The sequence below is a fragment of the Mauremys reevesii genome, linkage group 1, assembly GCF_016161935.1.
Source record: "Mauremys reevesii isolate NIE-2019 linkage group 1, ASM1616193v1, whole genome shotgun sequence".
Taxonomy (NCBI): Eukaryota; Metazoa; Chordata; order Testudines; family Geoemydidae; genus Mauremys; species Mauremys reevesii.
In genome coordinates, this window is record NC_052623.1 from 728350 (window position 1) to 752652 (window position 24303).

The 24303-nt window shown below is 59.5% G+C and overlaps 1 protein-coding gene across 3 annotated transcripts in view; it reads left to right on the forward strand.

The window, feature by feature from the left end:
* Positions 1-24303, forward strand: part of LOC120379737 (FH2 domain-containing protein 1-like) — a 29031-nt gene continuing 4728 nt past the window's right edge. For 2 of the 3 annotated variants that reach the window (XM_039497241.1, XM_039497256.1), the window contains exons 1-7: positions 1-327; positions 692-753; positions 6787-6889; positions 6968-7056; positions 21685-21785; positions 21884-21954; positions 22441-22548. In XM_039497241.1, the coding sequence (XP_039353175.1) occupies positions 121-327; positions 692-753; positions 6787-6889; positions 6968-7056; positions 21685-21785; positions 21884-21954; positions 22441-22548 (741 nt within the window). In that variant the 5' untranslated portion in view covers positions 1-120. The remainder of the gene's footprint in view (positions 328-691; positions 754-6786; positions 6890-6967; positions 7057-21684; positions 21786-21883; positions 21955-22440; positions 22549-24303) is intronic. The other variant, XM_039497249.1, reaches the window with a different exon arrangement.

A 24303-nucleotide genomic window follows, 5' to 3' on the forward strand; every position in this document is an offset into this window, starting at 1 on the left:
TCCCTGCCTGTGGCCCCCGTTTCCCCAGTCCCCACGTCCGTGGCCCCTGCTCCCCCAGTCCCCCCACCCCTGCCCGGGGCCCCTGCCCCTGGAATCCCCCCGCCCCCAGGGCACGCGCTGATGCCCGCCCCACGCCGCAGCAAGCTGCGCAGCTTCCACTGGACAGTGATCCCGGCGGAGCGGGTGCGCGGGCGCCCCAGCGTGTGGACGGCCAGCAGCCGGCATGACCGCACCCCCCTGGACGTGGCGCACCTGGAGGAGCTGTTTGGGGAGCAGCCGGGCTGGGGCCCACGGGGGCCCTTGCTGCTGGGCCGGCCCCAGGGCCAGGTGAGCCTGGGTCGAGACTGGCCCCGCGGGGGTCTGGGGTCCGTCCGTCTCCCCGGGGTCCATGCTGCATCCTCAGCCCAGGACAGGCCCTTGGCGGGCTGGCCCCTGCTTTTGTCCTGCGGGCTCCTCAGGTGCTGCTCCCCATGGGGGGGGGGTTCATGCTGCGCCCTGCCTGGGGCTGACCCCCATCCCTCCTGTGGGTCCGAGGGGCTGGGCTGGGCTCTGTAGGAGCAGAGCCTGCCACCCCGAGAACTGCCCCCAGCCCCGGGGGCTGCGTGTCTCAGAGCTGGTCTTTGCCCCCCTCCCTCTCCCCTCTCTCTTCTCCCCATGTTCACCCCACCCTTCCCCCCACCCCTCTCCCCAGGTCTCTCTCCTCGACTCAAAGAAGATCCTGAATCTGGAGATATTTCTGAAGCAGTTTAAGAGGTAAGAACAGGCGGGGGGGATGGAGCTGCCTGGCACCACAGTGACCAGGTTCAGGCCAGCCGAGGGGAGCAGGGTCAGGGTTGGGGGGATGTGATGCAGTAGGGGCTGTCTGTGTGGGGGGTGGGAGAGCCGGGGAGGACTTTGGGTGATGGACAATACCTGAGCCTGTAACCTGAGCCAGGCAGGGGGTGGGGGGAGCTAGACAAAGGCAGGGAGCCGGCTGGAGAGGGGTGGGTCAGTTTCGGTTTGGGGCTTGGGGGTGCAGTGCAGGGAAGCCCAAGCTGGGATCTAAGCTCCCTGCACCCCCAGAAGGACCAGTTTGAGGGGTCCTGGCTCTGCCCACAAGCTCTGCTGCAGCCTGCGTTCCTGTTATCCAATAAACCTTCTGTTTTACTGGCTGGCTGAGAGTCACTGTGAGTCCCAGGAAGAGGGGTGCAGGGTCCTGACTCCCCCATACTCTGTGACAACTGGTGGTAGCGGTGGGATCTACTGCACCCCGTGGACGGTGCTTCCTGCAGTAAGTGACTGGGGAGCAGTAACGTGAAGGGGCGATTTCAGGGGTAATTAACCCCTGGGAGTGTGTGACCAGAGAGAAGGACTTTGCAGTAACAGGGTCCCCCGGGGGATCGCAGCGAGCGGTCCCAGGGGCGGAGGAGTCTGCAGCTCGACCCTGGCAGAGAGGGGGTGACCTGGAGAAGGGCTGGTGCACGAGGGGTCCCCCTGGAACCCGTGGGGAGCGGCGAGCACCCGGCCTGCGAGCGGCCAGCAGGAAGAGGTTTGCCAAGCGCCTTAAATGTGAGCTGGTGGAGCTGTGCAAGCAGAGGGGGCTGCGCCATGGGAAGCTCACCAAGGCCCAGCTGATTGCCCGGCTGGAGGAGAGAGATCGCAGGGATGAACCGGTCCCTGTCTCTGAGGGAAGCAGCCCGGCAGATGCAGCACAGGAACCAGTGTCTGTCCCCGCTGGGAGGGGTCAGCCGGCTGCTGAGGGCTTCCCGAGACCCCCCCCATTCCTCTGCCTAGGGGAAGGGCGGGGAGGAGCCCAGCAAATACCGAGGGCACCGTGACCCCCACCCGGCCAGCAGGAATCCTCCCGGCGACGCTCGGCATCCGTGGAGCGGAAGCGTCTGGAATGGAAGAAGGAGCTAAAACTGAGAGAGCTGGAGGATCGTGAGAGACAGAGGGAACATGACCGGGAGGAGAAAGAGAGACAGAGGCAGCATGAACTGGAGCTGGCCAAGCTGAGGAGCAGCGAGCCCCCAACTGCGGTGAGTGAGGGGGGGCCCAGGACTGCGCGGAGCTTTGATAGCTCAGTGGTTTGAGCATTAGCCTGCTAAACCCAGGGTTGTGAGTTCAATCCTTGAGGGGACCATTTGGGGATTGGTTCTGCTTTGAGCAGGGGGTGGGACTAGATGATCTCCTGAGGTCCCTTCCAACCCTGAGATTCTATGATTCTAAGTCCATCCTGGCCCAGCGTAAGGAGAGGGAGGACATGGGTGACTTCCTGGGTGCCTTTGAGACGGCCTGCGAGCTGCACCAGGTGGATCCTGCGGACAGGCTCCGGGTTCTCACCCCCTTACTGGACCCCAAGGCCATGGCATTGTACGGCCAGCTGGGAGAGGAGGAGAAAGGGAACTACGACCCATTCAAGCAGACCCTGCTGTGCGAGTTTGGGCTGACCCCTGAGATGTACCGGGAGAGGTTCCTGAGCCAGCGTAAAACCCTTGAGGTCTCCTATCTGCAACTAGCCGTCCGCATGGAGGGATACGCCAGCAAGTGGGCAGATGGAGCCCAGACGACGGGGGACCTGGTTAAACTGCTGGTGCTGGAACAGCTGTATGAGCGGTGCCCATCTGACCTGAGGCTGTGGTTGAGGGACCAAAAGCCGGAGAACCCGCGACATGCAGGGCGGCTGGACGATGAGTTTGTGAAGAGCCGGTCGGGGGTGGCAGGGAGGAGTCCCAAAGGAACAGGCCCGTCGCGATGCAGAGAGAGAGTCACCCTGGGACCTCCCAAAGGGGGAATATGGAGAACCCCCTCCCAAGGGGAACGGCCAGTGCCAGGGACAACCAACCAGCTCGAGGGGACCCACGGGACATGGGCTGCTATTACTGTGGCCAGAGGGGCCACATACGGTCCCAGTGCCCCGGACTCAAGGTTCTCGGTTTACAGGGTGGGCGCAGGGCTGTCCCTGCGGAGCGAGTGCCTTGTTCCCTTGGAGGTGAATGGAAGGAAAGTCTATGGATACTGGGACACGGGCGCAGAGGTGACGCTGGCCCGGCCCGAGGTGGTGGCCCCAGATCAGGTGGTGCCCAACACCTTCCTGACCCTGATGGGGGGGGGGACCCAATTCAAGGTGCCCGTGGCGAGGGTGCATCTGAAATGGGGGGACAAGGAGGGCCCCAAGGAGGTGGGGGTGCACCACCATTTGCCCACTGAGGTGTTGATGGGGGGGATCTAGAGGACTGGCCAACCAACCCCCAGAACACCTTAGTCGTGACCCGTAGCCAGAGCCGGCGAGGGGCACTACGCCCTGACCTTGGGGAGGATGTCACCCCGAAGGCACAAAACCCTACCCTGGTGGGGAGGGAACGCCCAAGGGCAAGGCTCAGGGGGGTTGTGGCTCCTGACCCAGCAGACGAGAGAGAGCAGATCCCCATCCCTGTCCCAGCTGCTGAGTTCCAGGCCGAGGTGCAGAAGGATCCCTCCTTGCGGAAGCTCAGGGACCGGGCTGACCTCAATGCAGCACAGACCATGAGGAGAGGTTGCAAGGAGAGGTTCCTGTGGGAGAAGGGGTTCCTGTACCGAGAATGGGCTCCCCCCGGGGAAGTGGAGTCATGGGGGATCAGGAGGCAGCTGGTGGTTCCCCAGAAGTTTCGCCACAAGCTGCTGTACCTGGCCCATGACATCCCCCTCGCAGGGCACCAGGGAATCCGGCGCACCAGGCAGAGGCTGCTACAGAACTTTTACTGGCCTGGGGTCTTTACCCATGTCCGGCAGTACTGCCAATCCTGTGACCCCTGCCAGCGGGTGGGGAAGGCCCGGGACAAGGGGAAAGCAGCTCTGAGACCTTTGCCCATCATAGAAGAACCTTTCCAGAAGGTGGCCATGGACATGGTGGGACCTCTCAGCAAGGCGACTCGGTCAGGGAAGAAACACATTCTGGTGGTGGTAGATTTCACCACTCGCTTCCCCGAGGCGGTGGCCTTGTCCTCTATCGAAGCAGACACTGTGGCGGATGCGCTGCTGACCATTTTCAGCCTAGTGGGGTTCCCCAAGGAAGTCTTGACAGACCAAGGGTCCAACTTCATGTCGGCCCTGCTCCGGTGCTTGTGGGAGAAATGTGGGGTCCGACCCAGCTGGGCCTCGGCGTATCACCCCCAGACCAACAGGCTGGTGGAGAGGTTCAACAGGACACTAAAGATGATGCTAAAAACATTTATGAACCAGCACCCACAGGACTGGGACAAGTACTTACCTCACCTGCTGTTCGCGTACAGGGAGGTACCCCAGGAATCTACTGGGTTCTCGCCTTTCGAACTGTTGTATGGAAGGCGGGTAAGGGGGCCCCTGGACCTGCTGAGAGACGAATGGGAGGGGAAGGCCGCTCCCGATGGAGAGTCAGTGGTGGAGTATGTCCTGACCTTCTGGGAAAGACTTGCCGAGCTCATGGGCCTGGCCAGGGAGAATCTGGCCCGAGCCTAGAGGAAGCAGAAGGTCTGGTACGACCGCACGGCGCGGACCCGCGCCTTCGCCACCGGGGATCAGGTGATGGTTCTCATTCCCCGTGAGGAAAAACAAACTCCAGGCTGCCTGGGAAGGGCCCTTCAAGGTTGTCAAGCAGCTAAATGAGGTAAACTATGTGGTGGAGCTGTCGAACCGGGCGCACCACCGCCGGGTGTACCACGTGAATATGATGAAGCCATATTATGACCGGGGGAATATGGTGTTGGCCGTGTGTGGACACTGGGAGGAGCAGGGAGATGACCCTTTAGTGGATCTATTCCCTGGGACAAAAGCTGGTTCCCCCCTGGAGGCAGTTCCCCTCTCTGATCAGCTGACCCCGGCCCAGCAGGCTGAGATCAGAGGGGTGCTGCATCTGTACCGACAGCTGTTTTCCAACCAGCCTGGACGCACTAATGTGACTGTCCACCGGGTGGAGACCGGGTCACACCCCCCCTATAAGATGCTCCCCTTTCCGAGTCACAGGGAAAACTGCTCAGGACCTAGAAAGAGAGGTCAGGGACATGCTGGCCTTGGGGGTGATCCAGCCGTCTGCCAGCCCCTGGGCCTCCCCAGTGGTGCTGGTCCCCAAGAAGGACGGGTCGATCCGGTTCTGTGTGGACTATCGGAAGCTCAATGCCATCACTGTATCTGATGCCTACCCCATGCCCAGGCCTGACGAGCTCCTAGACAAGCTGGGAGGCGCTTGATACCTCACCACCATGGATCTTACCAAGGGCTACTGGCAAGTGCCGCTGGACGCAGATGCCAGGCTGAAATCGGCCTTTATCACCCCTCTGGGTCTCTACGAGTTTCTGACCCTGCCCTTCGGCCTCAAGGGAGTGCTGGCCACCTTCCAGCGCCTGGTGGATCAGCTACTGAAGGGGATGGAGAGTTTTGCCGTGGCGTATATTGATGACATCTGTGTCTTTAGCCAGACCTGGGAGGACCACGTGTCCCAGGTTAGACAAGTGCTGGACCGACTCCGGGAGGCTGGGTTAACCGTAAAGGCTGAGAAGTGCAAGGTGGGGATGGCTGAAGTATCTTATCTGGGCCATCGGGTGGGGAGCGGCTGCCTAAAGCCGGAACCAGCCAAGGTGGAGGTGATCAGAGTCTGGCCAGCTCCCCAGACCAAAAAGCAGGGCCAGGCCTTTATCGGGATGGCGGGGTATTATCGAAGGTTCGTGCCCCACTTTAGCGCCATAGCTGCCCCCATCACAGCTGTGCAGGAAGGGGAAGCCAGACAAGGTGGTCTGGACCGAGGAGTGCCAGGAGGCTCTCCGGGCGCTGAAGGAGGCTCTGGTTAGTGGCCCAGTTCTATGGTGTTCACCAACGCCTCAGACACGGGCCTGGGGGCGGTGTTGATGCAGGAGGATGAGAAGGGGGAGAGACACCCCATCATGTACCTGAGCAAGAAGTTGCTACCCCGGGAGCAGAACTACGCGGCCATCGAGAAGGAATGCCTGGCCATGGTGTGGGCCCTTAAGAAACTGGAGCCATATCTCTTTGGGCGCCACTTCACCGTGTACACCGACCACTCTCCCCTGACCTGGCTGCACCAGATGAAAGGAGCCAACGCCAAGCTCCTGAGGTGGAGCCTGCTCCTGCAGGATTATGACATGGACGTGGTCCACGTGAAGGGAAGTGCCTACCTGACAGTGGATGCGCTGTCCCGGAGAGGGGGCCCCGAACTTCCCCGGGTCACTGGGCAGAGGGACCCCGCTCAGTGCAGTCTCGAAGGGGGGAGAGATGTAATGGAGTAGGGACTGTCTGTGTGGGGGATGGGAGAGCCGGGGAGGACTTTAGGTGATGGACAATACCTGAGCCAGGCAGGGGGGAGGGGAGGTCAACACCTTTGCTGGGAAGTTGGACAAAGGCGGGGAGCCGGCTGGAGAGGGGTGGGTCAGTTTTGGTTTGGGGCTGGGGGGTGCAGTGCAGGGAATCCCAATCCGGGGACTAAGCTCCCTGCACCCCCAGAAGGACCAGTTTGAGGGGTCCTGGCTGTGCCCACAAGCTGGGCTGTAGCCTGAGCTCCTGTGTCCAATAAACCTTCTGTGTTACTGGCTGGCTGAGAGTCCCGGTGAGTCCCAGGATGAGGGGTGCAGGGCCGGACTCCCCCACACTCCGTGACAGGGAGCAGCTGGCAGTGGGAGGGGAGCCCCAAGCTGCACCATAGACCCCCTCATGTGGGGGGCAGGGATGGAGGGAGGGTGGGGATGGTGAGGCTCCTGGGGGCAGGGATTGAGGGGTGGGGGTCTGGGGCTGCTTGGGGGCCGGTCTCCAGGCTGAGCTGACATTTCTTCCGCCCCCCAGGCCTGTGCAGCAGATCGTGGCCGATCTCCGGGCTGGCGCTGGTGCCCTGTACGGGGCTGAGAAGCTGCTGGAGCTGTGCAAGATGCTGCCCGACGCAGACGAGGTGAGGGGGCAGGGAGGGCGCAGGCAGCCCAGTCCCTGCGGCAGCTCCCCAGGCTAACGCTCCCCGGCTCTGTCCCAGCAGGTCAAAACCCTGAGGGCGTTCCAGGGCCCCTGGAGCCAGCTCTCGGACGCCGAGGCCTTCTCGCTGCTGCTTGTGGGGGTTCCCAGGTGAGAGCTCTGGGCACCCAGCGGGGGCGCTGGGGGGAGCAGGGTGGTGGCTGTGGGGGCGTGTCACGGAGTGTGGGGGAGTCATGGCCCTGCACCCCCCACTTTCTGCAGTTCACAGGGACGCTCAGCCAGCCAGTAAGATGGAAGGTTTATTGGACAATAGGAACTCAGGCTACAGCAGAGCTTGTGGGCACAACCAGGACCCCTCAGTCATTGGGGGAGGGATAGCTCAGTGGTTTGAGCACTGGCCTGCTAAACCCAGGGTTGTGAGTTCAATCCTTGAGGGGGCCACTTAGGGATCTGGGGCAAAAATTGGTCCTGCTAGTGAAGGCAGGGGGCTGGACTCGATGACCTTGCAAGGTCCCTTCCAGTTCTAGGAGATTGGTATATCTCCAGTTATTACTGGGGGTTGGACTAGATGACCTCATGAGGTCCCTTCCAACCCTGAGATTCTATGTCCTTCTGGGGGTTCAGGGAGCTTAGACCCCAGCTTGGGGTTCCCTGCGCTGCACCCCCCAGCCCCAAACTGAAACTAAAAATCCCTCCAGCCGCTCTCTCCCCCTGCTCCTCCTCTCCTTTGTCCAGTCTCCAAGGCAGAAGGTGTCACTTCTCCCAACCCCCCTCCTGGCTCAGGTTACAGCTCAGGGAGCTTCCTTCTCCCCCCCAATGTAACCTCCCTGCAACATTCCCAGGTCAAACCCGGCCTGCTCCCTGCTCCGTCACAGGGGATGTCTCCCAGTATGGGGGGCTGTGGGGTAGGGGGCTGAGTACTGATGGGGATTCTGTGGGGCAGGGTTGGGGTGATGGCTGCTACCATATTGCTCACGTAGGCTGCAGGCTGACTCCTCTCCCCCGGGCGTGTCATTCCCAGCTCCCCTGGGGCCCCTGCCCTCCCCTGGCCCCAGAGCTTTCTGGGTAGAGGTGGGCACGACCCACGGCCAGGGCTGAAACCAGACCTGTTCTGGCTACAGACGTAGCAAATGTGTGATGTTGGAGGGTTGTAAGTGATCCAGGACAAGCCGGGCTCCATGTCCCCAGGGCCCGGCTCAGCCGGGGAAGGACTGGGCTTTTGTAATGAAGTGAGAATGGTCTTAATGTTTTGTCTGAACCCTGTGTGTGCCTCAGTTTCCCCACGTGCTACTCAAGGGGGTGTGATTGTTGCAGACACCCCTAGAGAGCAGGTGCGACTGCTGACGGGCTGCAGAGAACAGCCGACACTTGCAGCCTGGCAGCTGCTGGCCGGGTCCCCTCCTCTGCAAGGAGCAGCTGGGGGGGCTGGTGCAGCCCAGGTGACCTGCTGGACCCGGTTAGGGACAAAGGAGGGAAGAGGGCAGCGGGCGTGATGGAGGCCGGGCAGCTGGAAGCGAGTCCGTCTCCTGGTTGGGGACTGGGGGCGAGGGCCCAGGGCTCTGGATCCCCCCATGGACTTTGCCGAAGGTCCCTGATCTCGGTGCTGCAAGCTCTGTTCTGCGCTGGGCTCCCACGATAATAACCCGTCTGTCCCACGCGGGCTGGGAGTCACGGCTGGCTGCGGCGTGGGGGGCAGGGCCCTTTGGGGGTGAGGCTCCCCCAGGGGTCCCGCCCAGGGGGACTCGCTGCGGGGAGCTCCCGGGGTGAGCAGGAGCTGAACGCTCCGAGGTCAGACCCAGGAGGTGCCGAAGCGGAGCAGGGTCCTTGCCCTGGGACAGGTGCCCTGAGGGGAGACGCAGCCCCAGAGGCCTGCCTGGTGTCACGCGGAGCGGGGCCGGGGCCCCCAGCCTGGGCACCTGGCACAGCTCTGCATTCCTGGGGCCTGGCTTGAAAATAAGACCGGCCGTACTGGGTCAGACCAAAGGCCCATCTAGCCCAGTATCCTGTCTTCTGACAGTGGCCAATGCCAGGTGCTGCAGAGGGAATGAACAGAACAGGGAATCATCAAGTGATCCATCCTCTGTCGCTCATTCCCAGCTTCTGGCAAACAGAGGCTAGGGACACCATCCCTGTCCATCCTGGCTGATAGCCATTGATGGACCCGTCCTCCATGAATTTATCTAGTTCTTTGTTGAATCCTGTTATAATCTTGGCCTTCACAACATCCTCTGGCAAGGAGTTCCACAGGTTGATTGTGTGTTGTATGAAGAAATACTTCCTTTTGTTTGTTTTAAATCTGCTGCCTATTAATTTCATTTGGTGACCCCTAGTTCTTGCGTTATGAGAAGGAGTAAACAACACTTCAAAGAGAAACTGCTGAGCTTCAGTTCATCTGCAAATTTGATACCATCAGCTCAGGATTAAACAAAGACTGTGAATGGCTTGCCAACTACAGAGGCAGTTTCTCCTCTCTTGGTTTTCACACCTCAGCTGCTAGAAGAGGGCCTCATCCTCCCTGATTGAACTAACCTCGTTATCTCTAGCCTGCTTCTTGCTTGCTCATATATATACCTGCCCCTGGAAATTTCCACTACATGCATCCGACGAAGTGGGGATTCACCCACGAAAGCTCATGCTCCCAAACGTCTGTTAGTCTATAAGGTGCCACAGGACTCTTTGCTGCTTTAACACTTCCTTATTCGCTTTCTCTACACCACTCATGATTTTATAGACCTCTATCATATCCCCCCTCAGTCGCCTCTTTTCCAAGCTGAAAAGTCCCAGTCTTGTTAATCTCTCCTCATACAGAAGCTGTTCCATACCCCTCATCATTTTTGTTGCCCTTGTCTGAACCTTTCCAATTCCAAAATGTCTTTTTTGAGATGGGGAGACCACTCTGCACGCAGTATTCAAGATGTGGGCATCCCATGGATTTATATAGAGGCAACATGATATTTTCTCTCCTATTATCTATCCCTTTCTTAATGATTCCCAACATTCTGTTCGCTTTTTTGATGCCGCTGCACATTGAGTGGATGTTTTCCGAGAACTATCCACAATGACTCCGAGATCTTTCTTGAGTGGTAACAGCTAATTCAGACCCCATCATTTCATAGGTATAGTTGGGATGATGTTTTCTAATGTGCATCACTTTGCATTTATCAACATTAAAGTTCATCTGCCATTTCGTTGCCCAGTCACCCAGTTTTGTGAGATACTTTTGTAGCTCTTCACAGTCTGCCTGGGACTTAACTGTCTTGAGTAGTTTTGTATCATCTACAAATTTTGGCACCTCACTGTTTATCCTTTTCTCCAGATCATTTATGAATACGTTGAATAGGGCTGGTCCCAGAACAGGCCCCTGGGGGACACCACTATTTACCTCTCTCCATTCTGAAAACTGCCCATTTATTCCTACCCTTTGTTTCCCCTCTTTTAACCAGTTACCAATCCATGAGAGTCTCTTCCCTCGTATCCCATGACAGCTGACTTTGTGTAAAGAGCCTTTGGTGAGGGACCTTGTCAAAGGCTTTCTGAAAATCTAAGTCACTATATCCCCTGGATCCCCCTTGTCCACAAGCTTGTTGACCCCCTCAAAGAATTCTAGTAGATTGGTGAGGCATGATTTCCCTTTACAAAAAACATGTTGACTATTTCCCAACAAATTATGTTCATCTCTGTGTGACAATTTTGTTCTTTATGATAGTTTCAACCAATTTGCCCGGTACTGAAGTGGGGTTACTGGCCTGTAGTTGCCAGCGTTAGGATATAGATATTCAGGCCTGTCTGCAAAGGCCTATACTTTAAGAATTTATGTATATTCTTATCACTTAGCTAGTTATAGAGGTATAAAAGAAAGAATCAAAGATCACTGTCTGTGTAATGGTTTCTCTTACTGTGACAGGCTAAGGCCTTCAGCTAAGATGTGGTTAGGCAGCCATAAGCTGGGAAGTGTCTGGTCACATCCTCACATTCCAAACTAGCCACACTGAAATAGGGTGCAATTGGGCTGTTAGGAATACAGTCCTGCCCTGATATTCCATCACCTCCAGAGAAAGGGAAGAGCCTAGAAGATGGAAAAGGAAACTTAGTTTGATAGCAGCCTGTCTGGCAAGAACTCATGTATCAATAGACACAGCTGGAAAACCCTTATGTCTGTATAGGTGTAGTTGTGAAATCCTCCCTTCTGTATTGTTTTGTATGTTTATTTGCATGGTCTCTGTCTGGTTCTGTGATTGTTTCTGGCTGCTGTACAATTAATTTTGTTGGCTGTAAACCAATGAAGGTGGTTAAATTGGTTAAATAACCATGTTACAATATGTTAGGATTGGTTAGTTAAATGTCAGTAAAATGATTGGTTGAGGAATAGCTAAGCAGAACTCAGGTTTTACTATAGAGTCTGCCGACAATCAGGAATGGGGGGGAATGGGAACAGGGACTGGGGATGGGGGAATTAAAATCATATTTTGCTAAAGGGGGGGATGGGAACAGGGACACAGGCAAGGCTCTGTGGTGTCAGAGCTGGGAAGGGGACACTGAGGAAGGAAACTGGAATCCTGCTTGCTGGAAGTTCACCCCAATAAACATTGAATTGTTTGCGCCTTTGGACTTTGGGTGTTGCTGCTCTCTGGTCACGCGAGAAGGACCAGGGAAGTGAGAGGGTGAAGGAATAAGCCCCCTAACAGCTAGGGTCACTTCTGGAGCCCTGCCGGGGCCGGGGTGGGCTCTGCGTTCCTGGGGCCTGACTCGGACGGGGCTGGGTCTGGGATTGGCTCTGCGTTCCTGGCGCTTGGCGGGGACGGGGACAGGGTGGGCTCTGCATTCCTGGGGCCTGGCTCGGACGGGGACGGGGTGGGCTCTGCATTCCTGGGGCCTGGCTCGGACGGGGATGGGGACGGGTTGGGCTCTGCGTTCCTGGGGCCGGGCTGGGACGGGGACGGGGTGGGCTCTGCGTTCCTGGGGCCTGGCTGGGCCGGGGCTGGGTCGGGGATTGGCTCTGCGTTCCTGGCGCTTGGCGGGGACGGGGACTGGGTGGGCTCTGCTTTCCTGGGGCCTGGCTCGGACGGGGATGGGGACGGGTTGGGCTCTGCGTTCCTGGGGCCTGGCTGGGACGGGGATGGGGTGGGCTCTGCGTTCCTGGGGCCTGGCTGGGACGGGGACGGGGTGGGCTCTGCGTTCCTGGGGCCTGGTGGGGACGGGGACGGGGACGGGGTGGGCTTTGCGTTCCTGGGGCCTGGCGGGGACGGGGACAGGGACGGGTTGGGCTCTGCGTTCCTGGGGCCTGGCTGGGACGGGGATGGGGACGGGTTGGGCTCTCCGATCATGGCGCCTGGCTGGGACGGGGACGGGTGGGCTCTGCGTTTCTGGGGCCTGGCTGGGGCGGGACGGGGTGGGCTCTGCGTTCCTGGGGCCTGGTGGGGACGGGGACGGGACGGGTGGGCTGCGTTCCTGGGGCCTGGCTGGGACGGGACGGGGTGGGCTCTGCGTTCCTGGGGCCTGGCTGGGACGGGGACGGGGACGGGATTGGCTCTGTGTTCCTGGGGCCTGGCTGGGACGGGGACGGGGCCGGGGTGGGCTCTGCGTTCCTGGGGCCTGGCGTGGCCTGGCTGTGATTGATTGGCTCTGCGCTGGCGGCGGGGGCGGGGGTGGGCTCTGGATTTCTGGGGCCTGGCTCGGACGGGACGGGACGGGTTGGGCTCTGCGTTCCTGGGGCCTGGCGGGACGGGGATGGGGATGGGGTGGGCTCTGCGTTGCTGGGGCCTGGCTGGGATGGACGGAGGGTGGGCTCTGCGTTCCTGGGGCCTGGCGGGGGCGGGACGGGACGGGTGGGCTCTGCGTTCCTGGGGCCTGGCGGGGACGGGGATGGGGATGGGGTGGGCTCTGCGTTCCTGGGGCCTGGCGGGACGGGGATGGGGATGGGGTGGGCTCTGCGTTGCTGGGGCCTGGCTGGGATGGGACGGGGATGGGGTGGGCTCTGCGTTCCTGGGGCCGGACGGGGATGGGGATGGGGTGGGCTCTGCGTTCCTGGAGCCTGGCTGGGGCGGACGGGGTGGGCTCTGCGTTGCTGGAGCCTGGCGGGACGGGACGGGATGGGGTGGGCTCTGCGTTCCTGGGGCCTGGCGGGACGGGACGGGTGGGCTCTGCGTTCCTGGAGCCTGGCTGGGACGGGACGGGGTGGGCTCTGCGTTTCTGGGGCCTGGCTGGGACGGGACGGGACGGGTGGGCTCTGCGTTCCTGGGGCCTGGCTGGACGGGACGGGGTGGGCTCTGCGTTCCTGGGGCCTGGCTGGGGCGGGGAGCGGGGTGGGCTCTGCGTTCCTGGGGCCTGGCTGGGGCGGGATGGGGTGGGCTCTGCGTTCCTGGAGCCTGGCTGGGACGGGACGGGACGGGTGGGCTCTGCGTTCCTGGAGCCTGGCTGGGACGGGACGGGACGGGTGGGCTCTGTGTTCCTGGGGCCTGGCTGGGGCGGGACGGGGTGGGCTCTGGATTTCTGGGGCCTGGCTCGGACGGGACGGGACGGGTGGGCTCTGCGTTCCTGGGGCCTGGTGGGGACGGGACGGGACGGGTGGGCTCTGGATTTCTGGGGCCTGGCTCGGACGGGACGGGACGGGTGGGCTCTGCGTTCCTGGGGCCTGGCTGGGGCGGGACGGGGTGGGCTCTGCGTTCCTGGAGCCTGGCTGGGACGGGACGGAACGGGTGGGCTCTGGATTTCTGAGGCCTGGCTCGGACGGGGACAGGGATGGGGTGGGCTCTGGATTGCTGGGGCCTGGCGGGGACGGGGGCGGGGCGGGCTGTGGAGGTCTGGGGCCTGGGTCGGACGGGGACGGGTAGGGGGTGGGCTCTGCGTTCCTGGGGCCTGGCTGGGACGGGGACGGGGACGGGGTGGGCTCTGCGTTCCTGGGGCCTGGCTGGGACGGGGCCGGGGTGGGCTCTGCGTTCCTGGAGCCTGGCTGGGACGGGGACGGGGACGGGGTGGGCTCTGCGTTCCTGGGGCCTGGCTGGGACGGGGACGGGGATGGGGATCGGGTGGCCTCTGCTTTCCTGGGGCCTGGCTGGGACTGGGACGGGGACGGGTTTGGCTCTGTGTTCCTGGGGCCTGGCTGGGGCGGGACGGGGATGGGGATGGGGATGGGGTGGGCTCTGCGTTCCTGGGGCCTGGCTGGGACGGGGACGGGGAGGGGGAGCGCTCTGCGCCCGGGAGCCTGGCGGGACGGGACGGGACGGGGACGGGGTGGGCTCTGCGTTCCTGGGGCCTGGCTTGGCCGGGGCTGGGTGGGCTCTGCGTTCCTGGGGCCTGGCTGGGACGGGATGGGGACGGGATGGGCTCTGCGTTCCTGGAGCCTGGCTGGGGCGGGACGGGGACAGGGTGGGCTCTGCATTCCTGGGGCCTGGCTGGGGCGGGGCGGGATGGGCTCTGCGTTCCTGGGGCCTGGCTGGGACGGGGATGGGGTGGGCTCTGCGTTCCTTGGGCCTGGCTGGGACGGGGACGGGGACGGGGACGGGGTGGGCTCTGCGTTCCTGGGGCCTGGCTGGGACGGGGACGGGGATGGGGATCGGGTGGCCTCTGCGTTCCTGGGGCCTGGCGGGGATGGGGATGGGACGGGTGGGCTCTGCGTTCCTGGGGCCGGACGGGACGGGGATGGGGATGGGGATGGGGTGGGCTCTGTGTTCCTGGGGCCGGGCTGGGACGGGGACGGGGACAGGGTGCGCTCTGCGTTCCTGGGGCCTGGCTCGGCCAGGGACGGGGATGGGGATCGGGTGGGCTCTGCGTTCCTGGTGCCTGGCTGGGGCGGGACGGGGCGGGTGGGCTCTGTGTTCCTGGGGCCTGGCGGGACGGGGATGGGGACGGGTGGGCTCTGCGTTCCTGGAGCCTGGCTGGGGCGGGGCGGGACGGGTGGGCTCTGCGTTCCTGGGGCCTGGCTGGGGCGGGACGGGACGGGTTGGGCTCTGTGTTCCTGGAGCCTGGCTGGGACGGGACGGGTTGGGGTCTGTGTTCCTGGGGCCTGGCTGGGACGGGACGGACGGGACGGGGTGGGCTCTGTGTTCCTGGGGCCTGGCGGGGGACGGGGTGGGCTCTGTGTTCCTGCGGCCTGGCTGGGGCGGGACGGGGATGGGGATGGGGTGGGCTCTGCGTTCCTGGGGCCTGGCTGGAACAGGACGGGTGGGCTCTGTGTTCCTGGGGCCTGGCTGGGACGGGACGGGTGGGCTCTGTGTTCCTGGGGCCTGGCGCGGACGGGGATGGGGTGGGCTCTGCGTTCCTGGGGCCTGGCTGGGATGGAGACAGGGATGGGGTGGGCTCTGCGTTCCTGGAGCCTGGCTGGGACGGGGACGGGGTGGGCTCTGCGTTCCTGGGGCCTGGCTGGGACGGGATGGGGTGGGCTCTGCGTTCCTGGAGCCTGGCTGGGACGGGACGGGGTGGGCTCTGTGTTCCTGGGGCCTGGCGGGGCGGGGATGGGGTGGGCTCTGCGTTCCTGGAGCCTGGTTGGGACGGGACGGGACGGGGTGGGCTCTGCGTTCCTGGGGCCTGGCTGGGACGGGGACGGGGACTGGGGTGGGCTCTGTGTTCCTGGGGCCTGGCTGGGACGGGACGGGACGGGGTGGGCTCTGTGTTCCTGGGGCCTGGCGGGACGGGATGGTGTGGGCTCTGCGTTTCTGGAGCCTGGCTGGGGCGGGACGGGGCGGGGTGGGTTCTGCGTTCCTGGGGCCTGGCGGGACGGGGTGGGCTCTGCGTTTCTGGGGCCTGGCTGGGACGGGACGGGACGGGGTGGGCTCTGCGTTCCTGGGGCCTGGCTGGGGCGGACGGGACGGGGTGGGCTCTGCGTTCCTGGGGCCTGGCTGGGACGGGGACGGGGTGGGCTCTGCGTTCCTGGGGCCTGGCGGGGACGGGGACGGGGTGGGCTCTGCGTTTCTGGGGCCTGGCTGGGACGGGGACGGGTTGGGCTCTGCGTTCCTGGGGCCTGGCGGGGACGGGGACAGGGACGGGGTGGGCTCTGCGTTCCTGGGGCCTGGCTGGGACGGGGACGGGACGGGATTGGCTCTGTGTTCCTGGGGCTTGGCTGGGGCGGGACGGGAGGGGGTGGGCTCTGCGTTCCTGGGGCCTGGCTGGGACGGGGATGGGGTGGGCTCTGCGTTCCTGGGGCCTGGCGGGGACGGGGACGGGGATGGGGTGGGCTCTGCGTTCCTGGGGCCTGGCTGGGATGGGGATGGGGTGGGCTCTGCGTTCCTGGGGCCTGGCTGGGACGGGGACGGGGACGGGGACGGGGTGGGCTCTGTTAGCCAAAAGGGCTCGTTTCCCCCTGGAGCTTACCTAATTACACCAAGGAGGCACGGAGACAGGAAGACGAGTACCACACCCTTTATTGATCGGTCAGCTGAGCGGGTGTTCCTCTCGGCTAGTGCCAGAGAAAGAGACACACCTTACATGGCCAGATGGGCTTACCTTTATACCCCGAAACAAACAACTTAGCCTACGTTTGTCTACGTCATTTGGTTGACCTGTAGAACCTGTACATGCATCTGTTAGGGGATAATTGGATATGCAGGATACATATATCATTTTGTGGGGGCTACAAGATACATCTGTTGAGGATACATTTGTCATTCTGAAGGGGACACAAGATACATCCGTTGACCCTTTGTACTAGATACTTTGGATGCATACATGTGAACGCAGCTGCATACACTTGGGGAGCCAAACAAAACTGATAAGCGAAATAGCTGACTTAGGTAGATACACGGCTTTCAGTCTAATGAGTTCTGTAAGCTTTCCAACACGGTTTGGACAAGCATAACATAACTTTGGTTTACTCAGGCCTAATACGGAAAGGCTTCATTAGCACTATAATTTTCCAACAGCTCTGCGTTACTGGGGCCTGGCGGGGACGGGGACGGGGTGGGCTCTGCGTTCCTGGGGCCTGGCTGGGGCGGGACGGTGGGCTCTGCGTTCCTGGGGTCTGGCTGGGACGGGGAGGGGGTGGGCTCTGCGTTCCTGGGGCCTGGCAGGGATGGGGACGGAGACGGGGTGGGCTCTGCGTTCCTGGGGCCTGGCTGGGACGGGGACGGGGTGGGCTCTGCGTTCCTGGGGCCTGGCTGGGACGGGGACGGGGATGGGGTGGGCTCTGCGTTCCTGGGGCCTGGCTGGGACGGGGACAGGGAGGGGGTGGGCTCTGCGTTCCTGGGGCCTGGCTGGGACGGGGAGGGGGTGGGCTCTGCGTTCCTTGGGCCTGGCTGGGACGGGGATGGGGTGGGCTTTGCGTTCCTGGGGCCTGGCTGGGACGGGGACGGAGATGGGGTGGGCTTTGCATTCCTGGGGCCTGGCTGGGACGGGGACGGGGATGGGGTGGGCTTTGCGTTCCTGGGGCCTGGCGGGGACGGGGATGGGGTGGGCTTTGCATTCCTGGGGCCTGGCTGGGACGGGGATGGGGTGGGCTCTGTGTTCCTGGGGCCTGGCTGGGACGGGGACGGGGACAGGATGGGCTCTGCGTTCCTGGGGCCTGGCTCGGCCAGGGACGGGGATGGGGATCGGGTGGCCTCTGCGTTCCTGGGGCCTGGCTTGGCCCCCTAGCCAGGCAGGTCAGGGGTGTGTCTGGCCTGGCACAGTCCCTCTTGTGGGCAGGGCTTTCCCAGAGAAGGGCGCTGGTGGGGCAGACTGCCCAGGCACTGCGTGGCTGGGACCAGGCATGTTGATGAGGCTTTCCGGGACACTGTAGAATTGTCCCACCTCCGCTCAGACAGCCCCTGTGCTGTTGAGGAGGAAGAACGGCCCAGGAAAGCAGAGCAGTCAATGGGAGCAGAGGGAAACCTTCCCGTAGTTGGGACCCTCCTTCCAGATGGTGCTGGGGTTGCCTCTCGCACTGAGGTTACCTCTCTGGGGGAGGGAACTCCAGTTGCTAGCAAAAGGCAGGTGTTAGTAATGGGAGATTCGATTATTAGAAACGTAGATAGCTGGGTCTGTGATGACCGGGAGAACCGTATGGTGACTTGCTTGCCTGGTGCGAAGGTTGTGGATCTCTCGAGGCATCTAGATAGACTTATGTGTAGTGCTGGGGAGGAGCCGGTAGTCGTGGTACATGTAGGTACCAATGACATAGGGAAGGGTAGGAGAGACGTCCTGGAACCTAAGTTTAGGCTGCTAGGGAAGAGACTGAAATCCAGGACCTCTATGGTGGCATTCTCAGAAATGCTCCCAGTTCCACGCACAGGGCCGGGTAGGCAGGCAGAGCTTCAGAGTCTCAATGCGTGGATGAGACGATGGTGTAGAGAGGAAGGGTTCACGTTCATTAGGAACTGGGGAAACTTCTGGGATGGGAGGAGCCTATACAGGAGAGATGGGCTCCACCTAAACCAAAGTGGAACCAGACTGCTGGCACTAAACATTAAAAAGGTTGTAGAGCAGTTTTTAAACTAGGAGATGGGGGAAAGCCGACTGCTGCAGAGGAGCACGTGGATCGGACACAGACTTCTCTTAGGGGAGAGTCTGATGATAGAGAATCTCCAGGTTATAGTCAGGAGCAGAGGACGGAAGAGGATAAGAGGCCAGATCAGATGATAAACAGTCACATAAAAAATAATCTGGCACATCAGAAAAGGGCAGACGAATAAACAAGGACAAGTTTTTAAAGTGCTTGTACACAAATGCCAGAAGTCTAAATAATAAGCTGGGTGAACTAGAGTGCCTTGTGATAAAGGAGGATATAGATATAATAGGCATCACAGAAACCTGGTGGACTGAGAGCAATCAATGGGACACAATCATTCCGGGGTACAAAATATATCGGAAGGACAGAACAGGCCGTGCAGGGGGAGGAGTGGCACTATATGTGAAAGAAAATGTAGATTCAAATGAAGTAAAAATCTTAAGCGAATCCACATGTTCCATAGAGTCTCTATGGATAGAAATGTCATGCTCTAATAAGAATATAACAGTAGGGATCTATTATCGACCACCTGACCAGGACAGTGATAGTGATGATGAAATGCTAAGGGAAATTAGAGAGGCTATCAAAATTAAGAACCCAATAATAGTGGGGGATTTCAATTATCCCCATATTGACTGGGAACATTTCATGTCAGGACGAAATACAGAGATAAAATTTCTCGATACTTTAAATGACTGCTTCATGGAGCAGCTGGTACGGGAACCCACAAGGGGAGAGGCGACTCTAGATTTAATCCTGAGTGGAGCGCAGGAGCTGGTCCAAGAGGTAACTATAGCAGGACCACTTGGAAATAGTGACCATAATACAATAGCATTCAACATCCCTGTGGTGGGAAGAACATCTCAACAGCCCAACACTGTGGCATTTAATTTCAAAAGGGGGAACTATACAAAAATGAGGGGGTTAGTTAGACAAAAGTTAAAAGGTACAGTGACTAAAGCTGCATGGGTGCTTTTTAAAGACACCATAATAGAGGCCCAACTTCAATGTATATACCCCAAATTAAGAAACACAGTAAAAGAACTAAAAAAGAGCCACGTGGCTTAACAACCATGTAAAAGAAGCAGTGAGAGATAAAAAGACTTCCTTTAAAAAGTGGAAGTCAAATCCTAGTGAGGCAAATAGAAAGGAGCACAAACACTGCTAACTTAAGTGCAAGAGTGTAATAAGAAAAGCCAAAGAGGAGTTTGAAGAATGGCTAGCCAAAAACTCCAAAGGTAATAACAAAATGTTTTTTAAGTACATCAGAAGCAGGAAGCCTGCTAAACAACCAGTGGGGCCCCTTGACGATCGAAATACAAAAGGAGCGCTTAAAGACCATAAAGTCATTGCGGAGAAACTAAATGGATTCTTTGCTTCAGTCTTCACGGCTGAGGATGTTAGGGAGATTCCCAAACCTGAGCTGGCTTTTGTAGGTGACAAATCTGAGGAACTGTCACAGATTGAAGTGTCACTAGAGGAGGTTTTGGAATTAATTGATAAACTCAACATTAACAAGTCAGCGGGACCAGATGGCATTCACCCAAGAGTTCTGAAAGAACTCAAATGTGAAGTTGCGGAACTATTAACTAAGGTTTGTAACCTGTCCTTTAAATCGGCTTCGGTACCCAATGACTGGAAGTTAGCTAATGTAACACCAATATTTAAAAAGGGCTCTAGGGGTGATCCCAGCAATTACAGACCGGTAAGTCTAACTTCGGTACCGGGCAAATTAGTTGAAACAATAGTTAAGAATAATGTCAGACACATAGAAAAACATAAACTGTTGAGCAATAGTCAACATGGTTTCTGTAAAGGGAAATCGTGTCTTACTAATCTATTAGAGTTCTTTGAAGGCGTCAACAAACATGTGGACAAGGGGGATCCAGTGGACATAGTGTACTTAGATTTCCAGAAAGCCTTTGACAAGGTCCCTCACCAAAGGCTCTTACATAAATTAAGCTGTCATGGGATAAAAGGGAAGGTCCTTTCATGGATTGAGAACTGGTTAAAGGACAGGGAACAAAGGGTAAGAATTAATGGTAAATTCTCAGAATGGAGAGGGGTAACTAGTGGTGTTCCCCAAGGGTCAGTCCTAGGACCAATCCTATTCAATTTATTCATAAATGATCTGGAGAAAGGGGTAAACAGTGAGGTGGCAAAGTTTGCAGATGATACTAAACTACTCAAGTTAGTTAAGACCAAAGCAGATTGTGAAGAACTTCAAAAAGATCTCACAAAACTAAGTGATTGGGCAACAAAATGGCAAACGAAATTTAATGTGGATAAATGTAAAATAATGCACATTGGAAAAAATAACCCCAACTATACATACAATATGATGGGGGCTAATTTAGCTACAACGAATCAGGAAAAAGATCTTGGAGTCATCGTAGATAGTTCTCTGAAGATGTCCACGCAGTGTGCAGAGGCGGTCAAAAAAGCAAACAGGATGTTAGGAATCATTAAAAAGGGGATAGAGAATAAGACTGAGAATATATTATTGCCCTTATATAAATCCATGGTACGCCCACATCTCGAATACTGTGTATAGATGTGGTCTCCTCACCTCAAAAAAGATATTCTAGCACTAGAAAAGGTTCAGAAAAGGGCAACTAAAATGATTAGGGGTTTGGAGAGGGTCCCATATGAGGAAAGATGAAAGAGGCTAGGACTCTTCAGCTTGGAAAAGAGAAGACTAAGGGGGGATATGATAGAGGTCTATAAAATCATAAGTGATGTGGAGAAAGTGGATAAGGAAAAGTTATTTACTTATTCCCATAATACAAGAACTAGGGGTCACCAAATGAAATTAATAGGCAGCAGGTTTAAAACAAATAAAAGGAAGTTCTTCTTCACGCAGTGCACAGTCAACTTGTGGAACTCCTTACCTGAGGAGGTTGTGAAGGCTAGGACTATAACAATGTTTAAAAGGGAACTGGATAAATTCATGGTGGCTAAGTCCATAAATGGCTATTAGCCAGGATGGGTAAGAATGGTGTCCCTAGCCTCTGTTCGTCAGAGGATGGAGATGGATGGCAGGAGAGAGATCACTTGATCATTGCCTGTTAGGTTCACTCCCTCTGGGGCACCTGGCATTGGCCACTGTCGGTAGACAGATACTGGGCTAGATGGACCTTTGGTCTGACCCGGTACGGCTGTTCTTATGTTCTTATGACCAGGCCCTGGTTTGAAGTGGGGGTCACTGCAGGTGGACGAGGGACTCGGGGAGCCCCTGGTTGCTGAACTGGCTGCCGAGGCCCTGGCTGGATCCCACAGCTCGGCCTGGATCCCACAGCCTCGCTGCCCCAGCATCTCCGCAGCCTGGCCGCCCCGCTGTCACCTGCTCTGCTTCCCCCTAGCTACGCCCGGCGCCTGGAGCTGCTCGTCCTGAAGGAGGAGTTTTTCCCCCAGCTCAACTCGCTGAAATCCTCCATCCAGATCTTGACTGAGGCGGCTCGGGGTGCGTGTGGGGCTGGGCAGGGGCACTTGGAGGGCAGGGGAGGGGCTGGACCCCTGGGGCAGAGCCCCCCACTCACCTCCCCCATCCCCTCTTCGCAGAGCTGCTGGGCTGTGAGGAGCTGCACATTGTCATCCGCCTGGTCCTGAGAGCTGGCAACTACATGAACACGGTGAGCGCCCGCTCTGGGGCTGGGCCGAGGGGGGGCTTGGCTGGGTCTGAGGGGCCAAGGGGGTGTCGTGGATCCTGGCCAGTGTCTCCTGACCCCTCACAGCAGATCCCTCTCTCACAGCCACTCCAGCCTCGCTCCCCACGCGTCTCTGAAGCCTCCCTAGTACAAGTGAAGATGGGAGAAGGGAAGGAAGTGGGGACTATTGGTTAGAGCGGGAGGTGCGGGGAGCCAGGACTCCTGGGTTCTCTCCCGGCTCTGCGAGGGGAGTGGGGACTAGCAGATAGAGCACTGGGGGCTGGGAGCCAGGACTCCTGGGTTCTCTCCCGGCTCTGCGAGGGGAGTGGGGACTAGCAGATAGAGCACTGGGAGCGGGGAGCCAGGACTCCTGGGTTCTCTCCCGGCTCTGCGAGGGGAGTGGGGACTAGTGGTTAGAGGGGGGAGGCTGCTGGGGGTACCTGTTTCCATGCTATGCACTTTCCTTGCCAGGGAGGCTACGCTGGCCATGCCGCAGGCTTCCGGATGGCCTCTCTCCTCAGGCTGGCAGACACCAAGGCCAACAAGCCAGGCGTGGACCTGCTGCACTTTGTGGCCATGGTGAGTGCGGAACGGGGCTCACCCCCAGAGTCAGGGCTGTGAGGGGGGAACTGGGACTCAGGAGGGAGGCTGTGTTGGAGGGGTGCAGCGGGGGGGGCTTGGGGCTGTCACGGATCCACAGGATCGGGGTTATGCCCCACTTTTTGAGCAGTCTCTGGGGGGGACCCCATCAGTGTGCTGGACCCCTGGGGGGGGGCTCAGTCTTCCTCCAGGCTGAGCCTTGTGGCCCCCTGTGTCCTGAGACGTCACCTCTGGGCCTGCTGCCCCCCTGTGAGCTCTGCCCAGCGAGTCCCAGAGCCGGGCCCCTCGCCCAGCGTGGGAAGCGACGCTCCCACAGTGTTGGCACAGCCGGGTTACCCAGCACTGACGGTGAGCGCCGTGTGTCTCTGTCTGACCCCCAGGTGAGCCCCGACTGCGCCCCGCAGCCCACGCGTATCCCCACGCCTGCTGCTCGGCTCCCGGCAGAGCGGTGGGGAAGTCTAGGGCACGGGACCGCTCCTGGGGGGATTCTGCGCCAAAACTAAACAATTCTGCATGTTTCATTTGTCAAAATACCACAGTATCATCGTGCCCGTTTCGATGGTTCTGGTAATTTATTTCGAAATACCCAGCAGGTGTGGCTGGGACAGCGCAGCCAGTGGGGAGATCCAGGGAATGGGTTTGACCAATAGATTCCGTACACAGAGCGCGGAGTAAGAATTCATGTAAATCACAGCACAGAACCGGCTTTCCCGCCCCCTCGGAAGCAGCCCAGCGGCTGGGGGAGTCGGGGTAATGAGGAGCTGAGGGAGAGGGCAGGAGCCTGGGTGTGAACCTGGAGGGATGATGGGTGTCAACGGGAGAAGTATGGAACAGGTGTTTTGGGGCGGGAGGGATCGTTAGGGAGGTGGGGAGCCTCCCCCATGCAGACCCTGGCTGACCCCAAGCTTCTCCCAGTCAGTCAGGCACATCTGTCCCTTTCCACGTGGGTCCCTGCACCCCCCCAACCCCTGCCTCAGTGCTGTCACCCCAGTCTGAGACCCCAGCAGCCCCATGGGCCCCGCTCTGTCACCCCCCCACATATCCTGTGTCTCCTCGCCCCGCGGGCAGGGTGCTGTGAGGAACGCAGCCTCCGCCCCCTCCCCTTCCGCGGCTGGCTGCTCTGGCCCATGAGCCCGCTACCCTCTGGTGCATGAGAACATAAGAGTGGCCAGACTGGGTCAGACCAAGGGTCCATCCAGCCCAGTGTCCTGTCGTCCGACCGTGGCCAGCGCCAGGTGCCCCAGAGGGAGTGAACAGAACAGGGAGTCACCAAGTGACCCATCCCCTGTCGCCCCTTCCCAGCGTCTGGCGAACAGAGGCCAGGGACCCACCTGCAGCGCCCCTTGTGGGTGTAATTGCTGCGTGACCTTGGGGCAGGCGGGGAATCTGCAGAGCACGTGAATTCTGAGCGTGTGGGTGGCGCAGAATTTCCCCAGGTGTATGATACGGAGGCTGAGGCCCAGCCAGCTAGATGACACCCACACTTACGTCTTTTTGTCCGACCTGAGGGCAAACAGCCCTTCCCCCCCCACTGGGTAACAATGCAGTATAGAGGAGAAACTAAGCCACACAGGGGCTTCATGGAGATGTAACAAAATATTCCCAGTGTTGGAGGCTGGGGGCGTATGTTACTGCATGGGTGGTGGTGGGAGGGTGCTGTGCTGTGGGGGTGCTCTGCTGTAGGGGGCTTTGGGATGGGGTGGGGGGCTGTGCTGTGGGGGGCAGGGATCACTC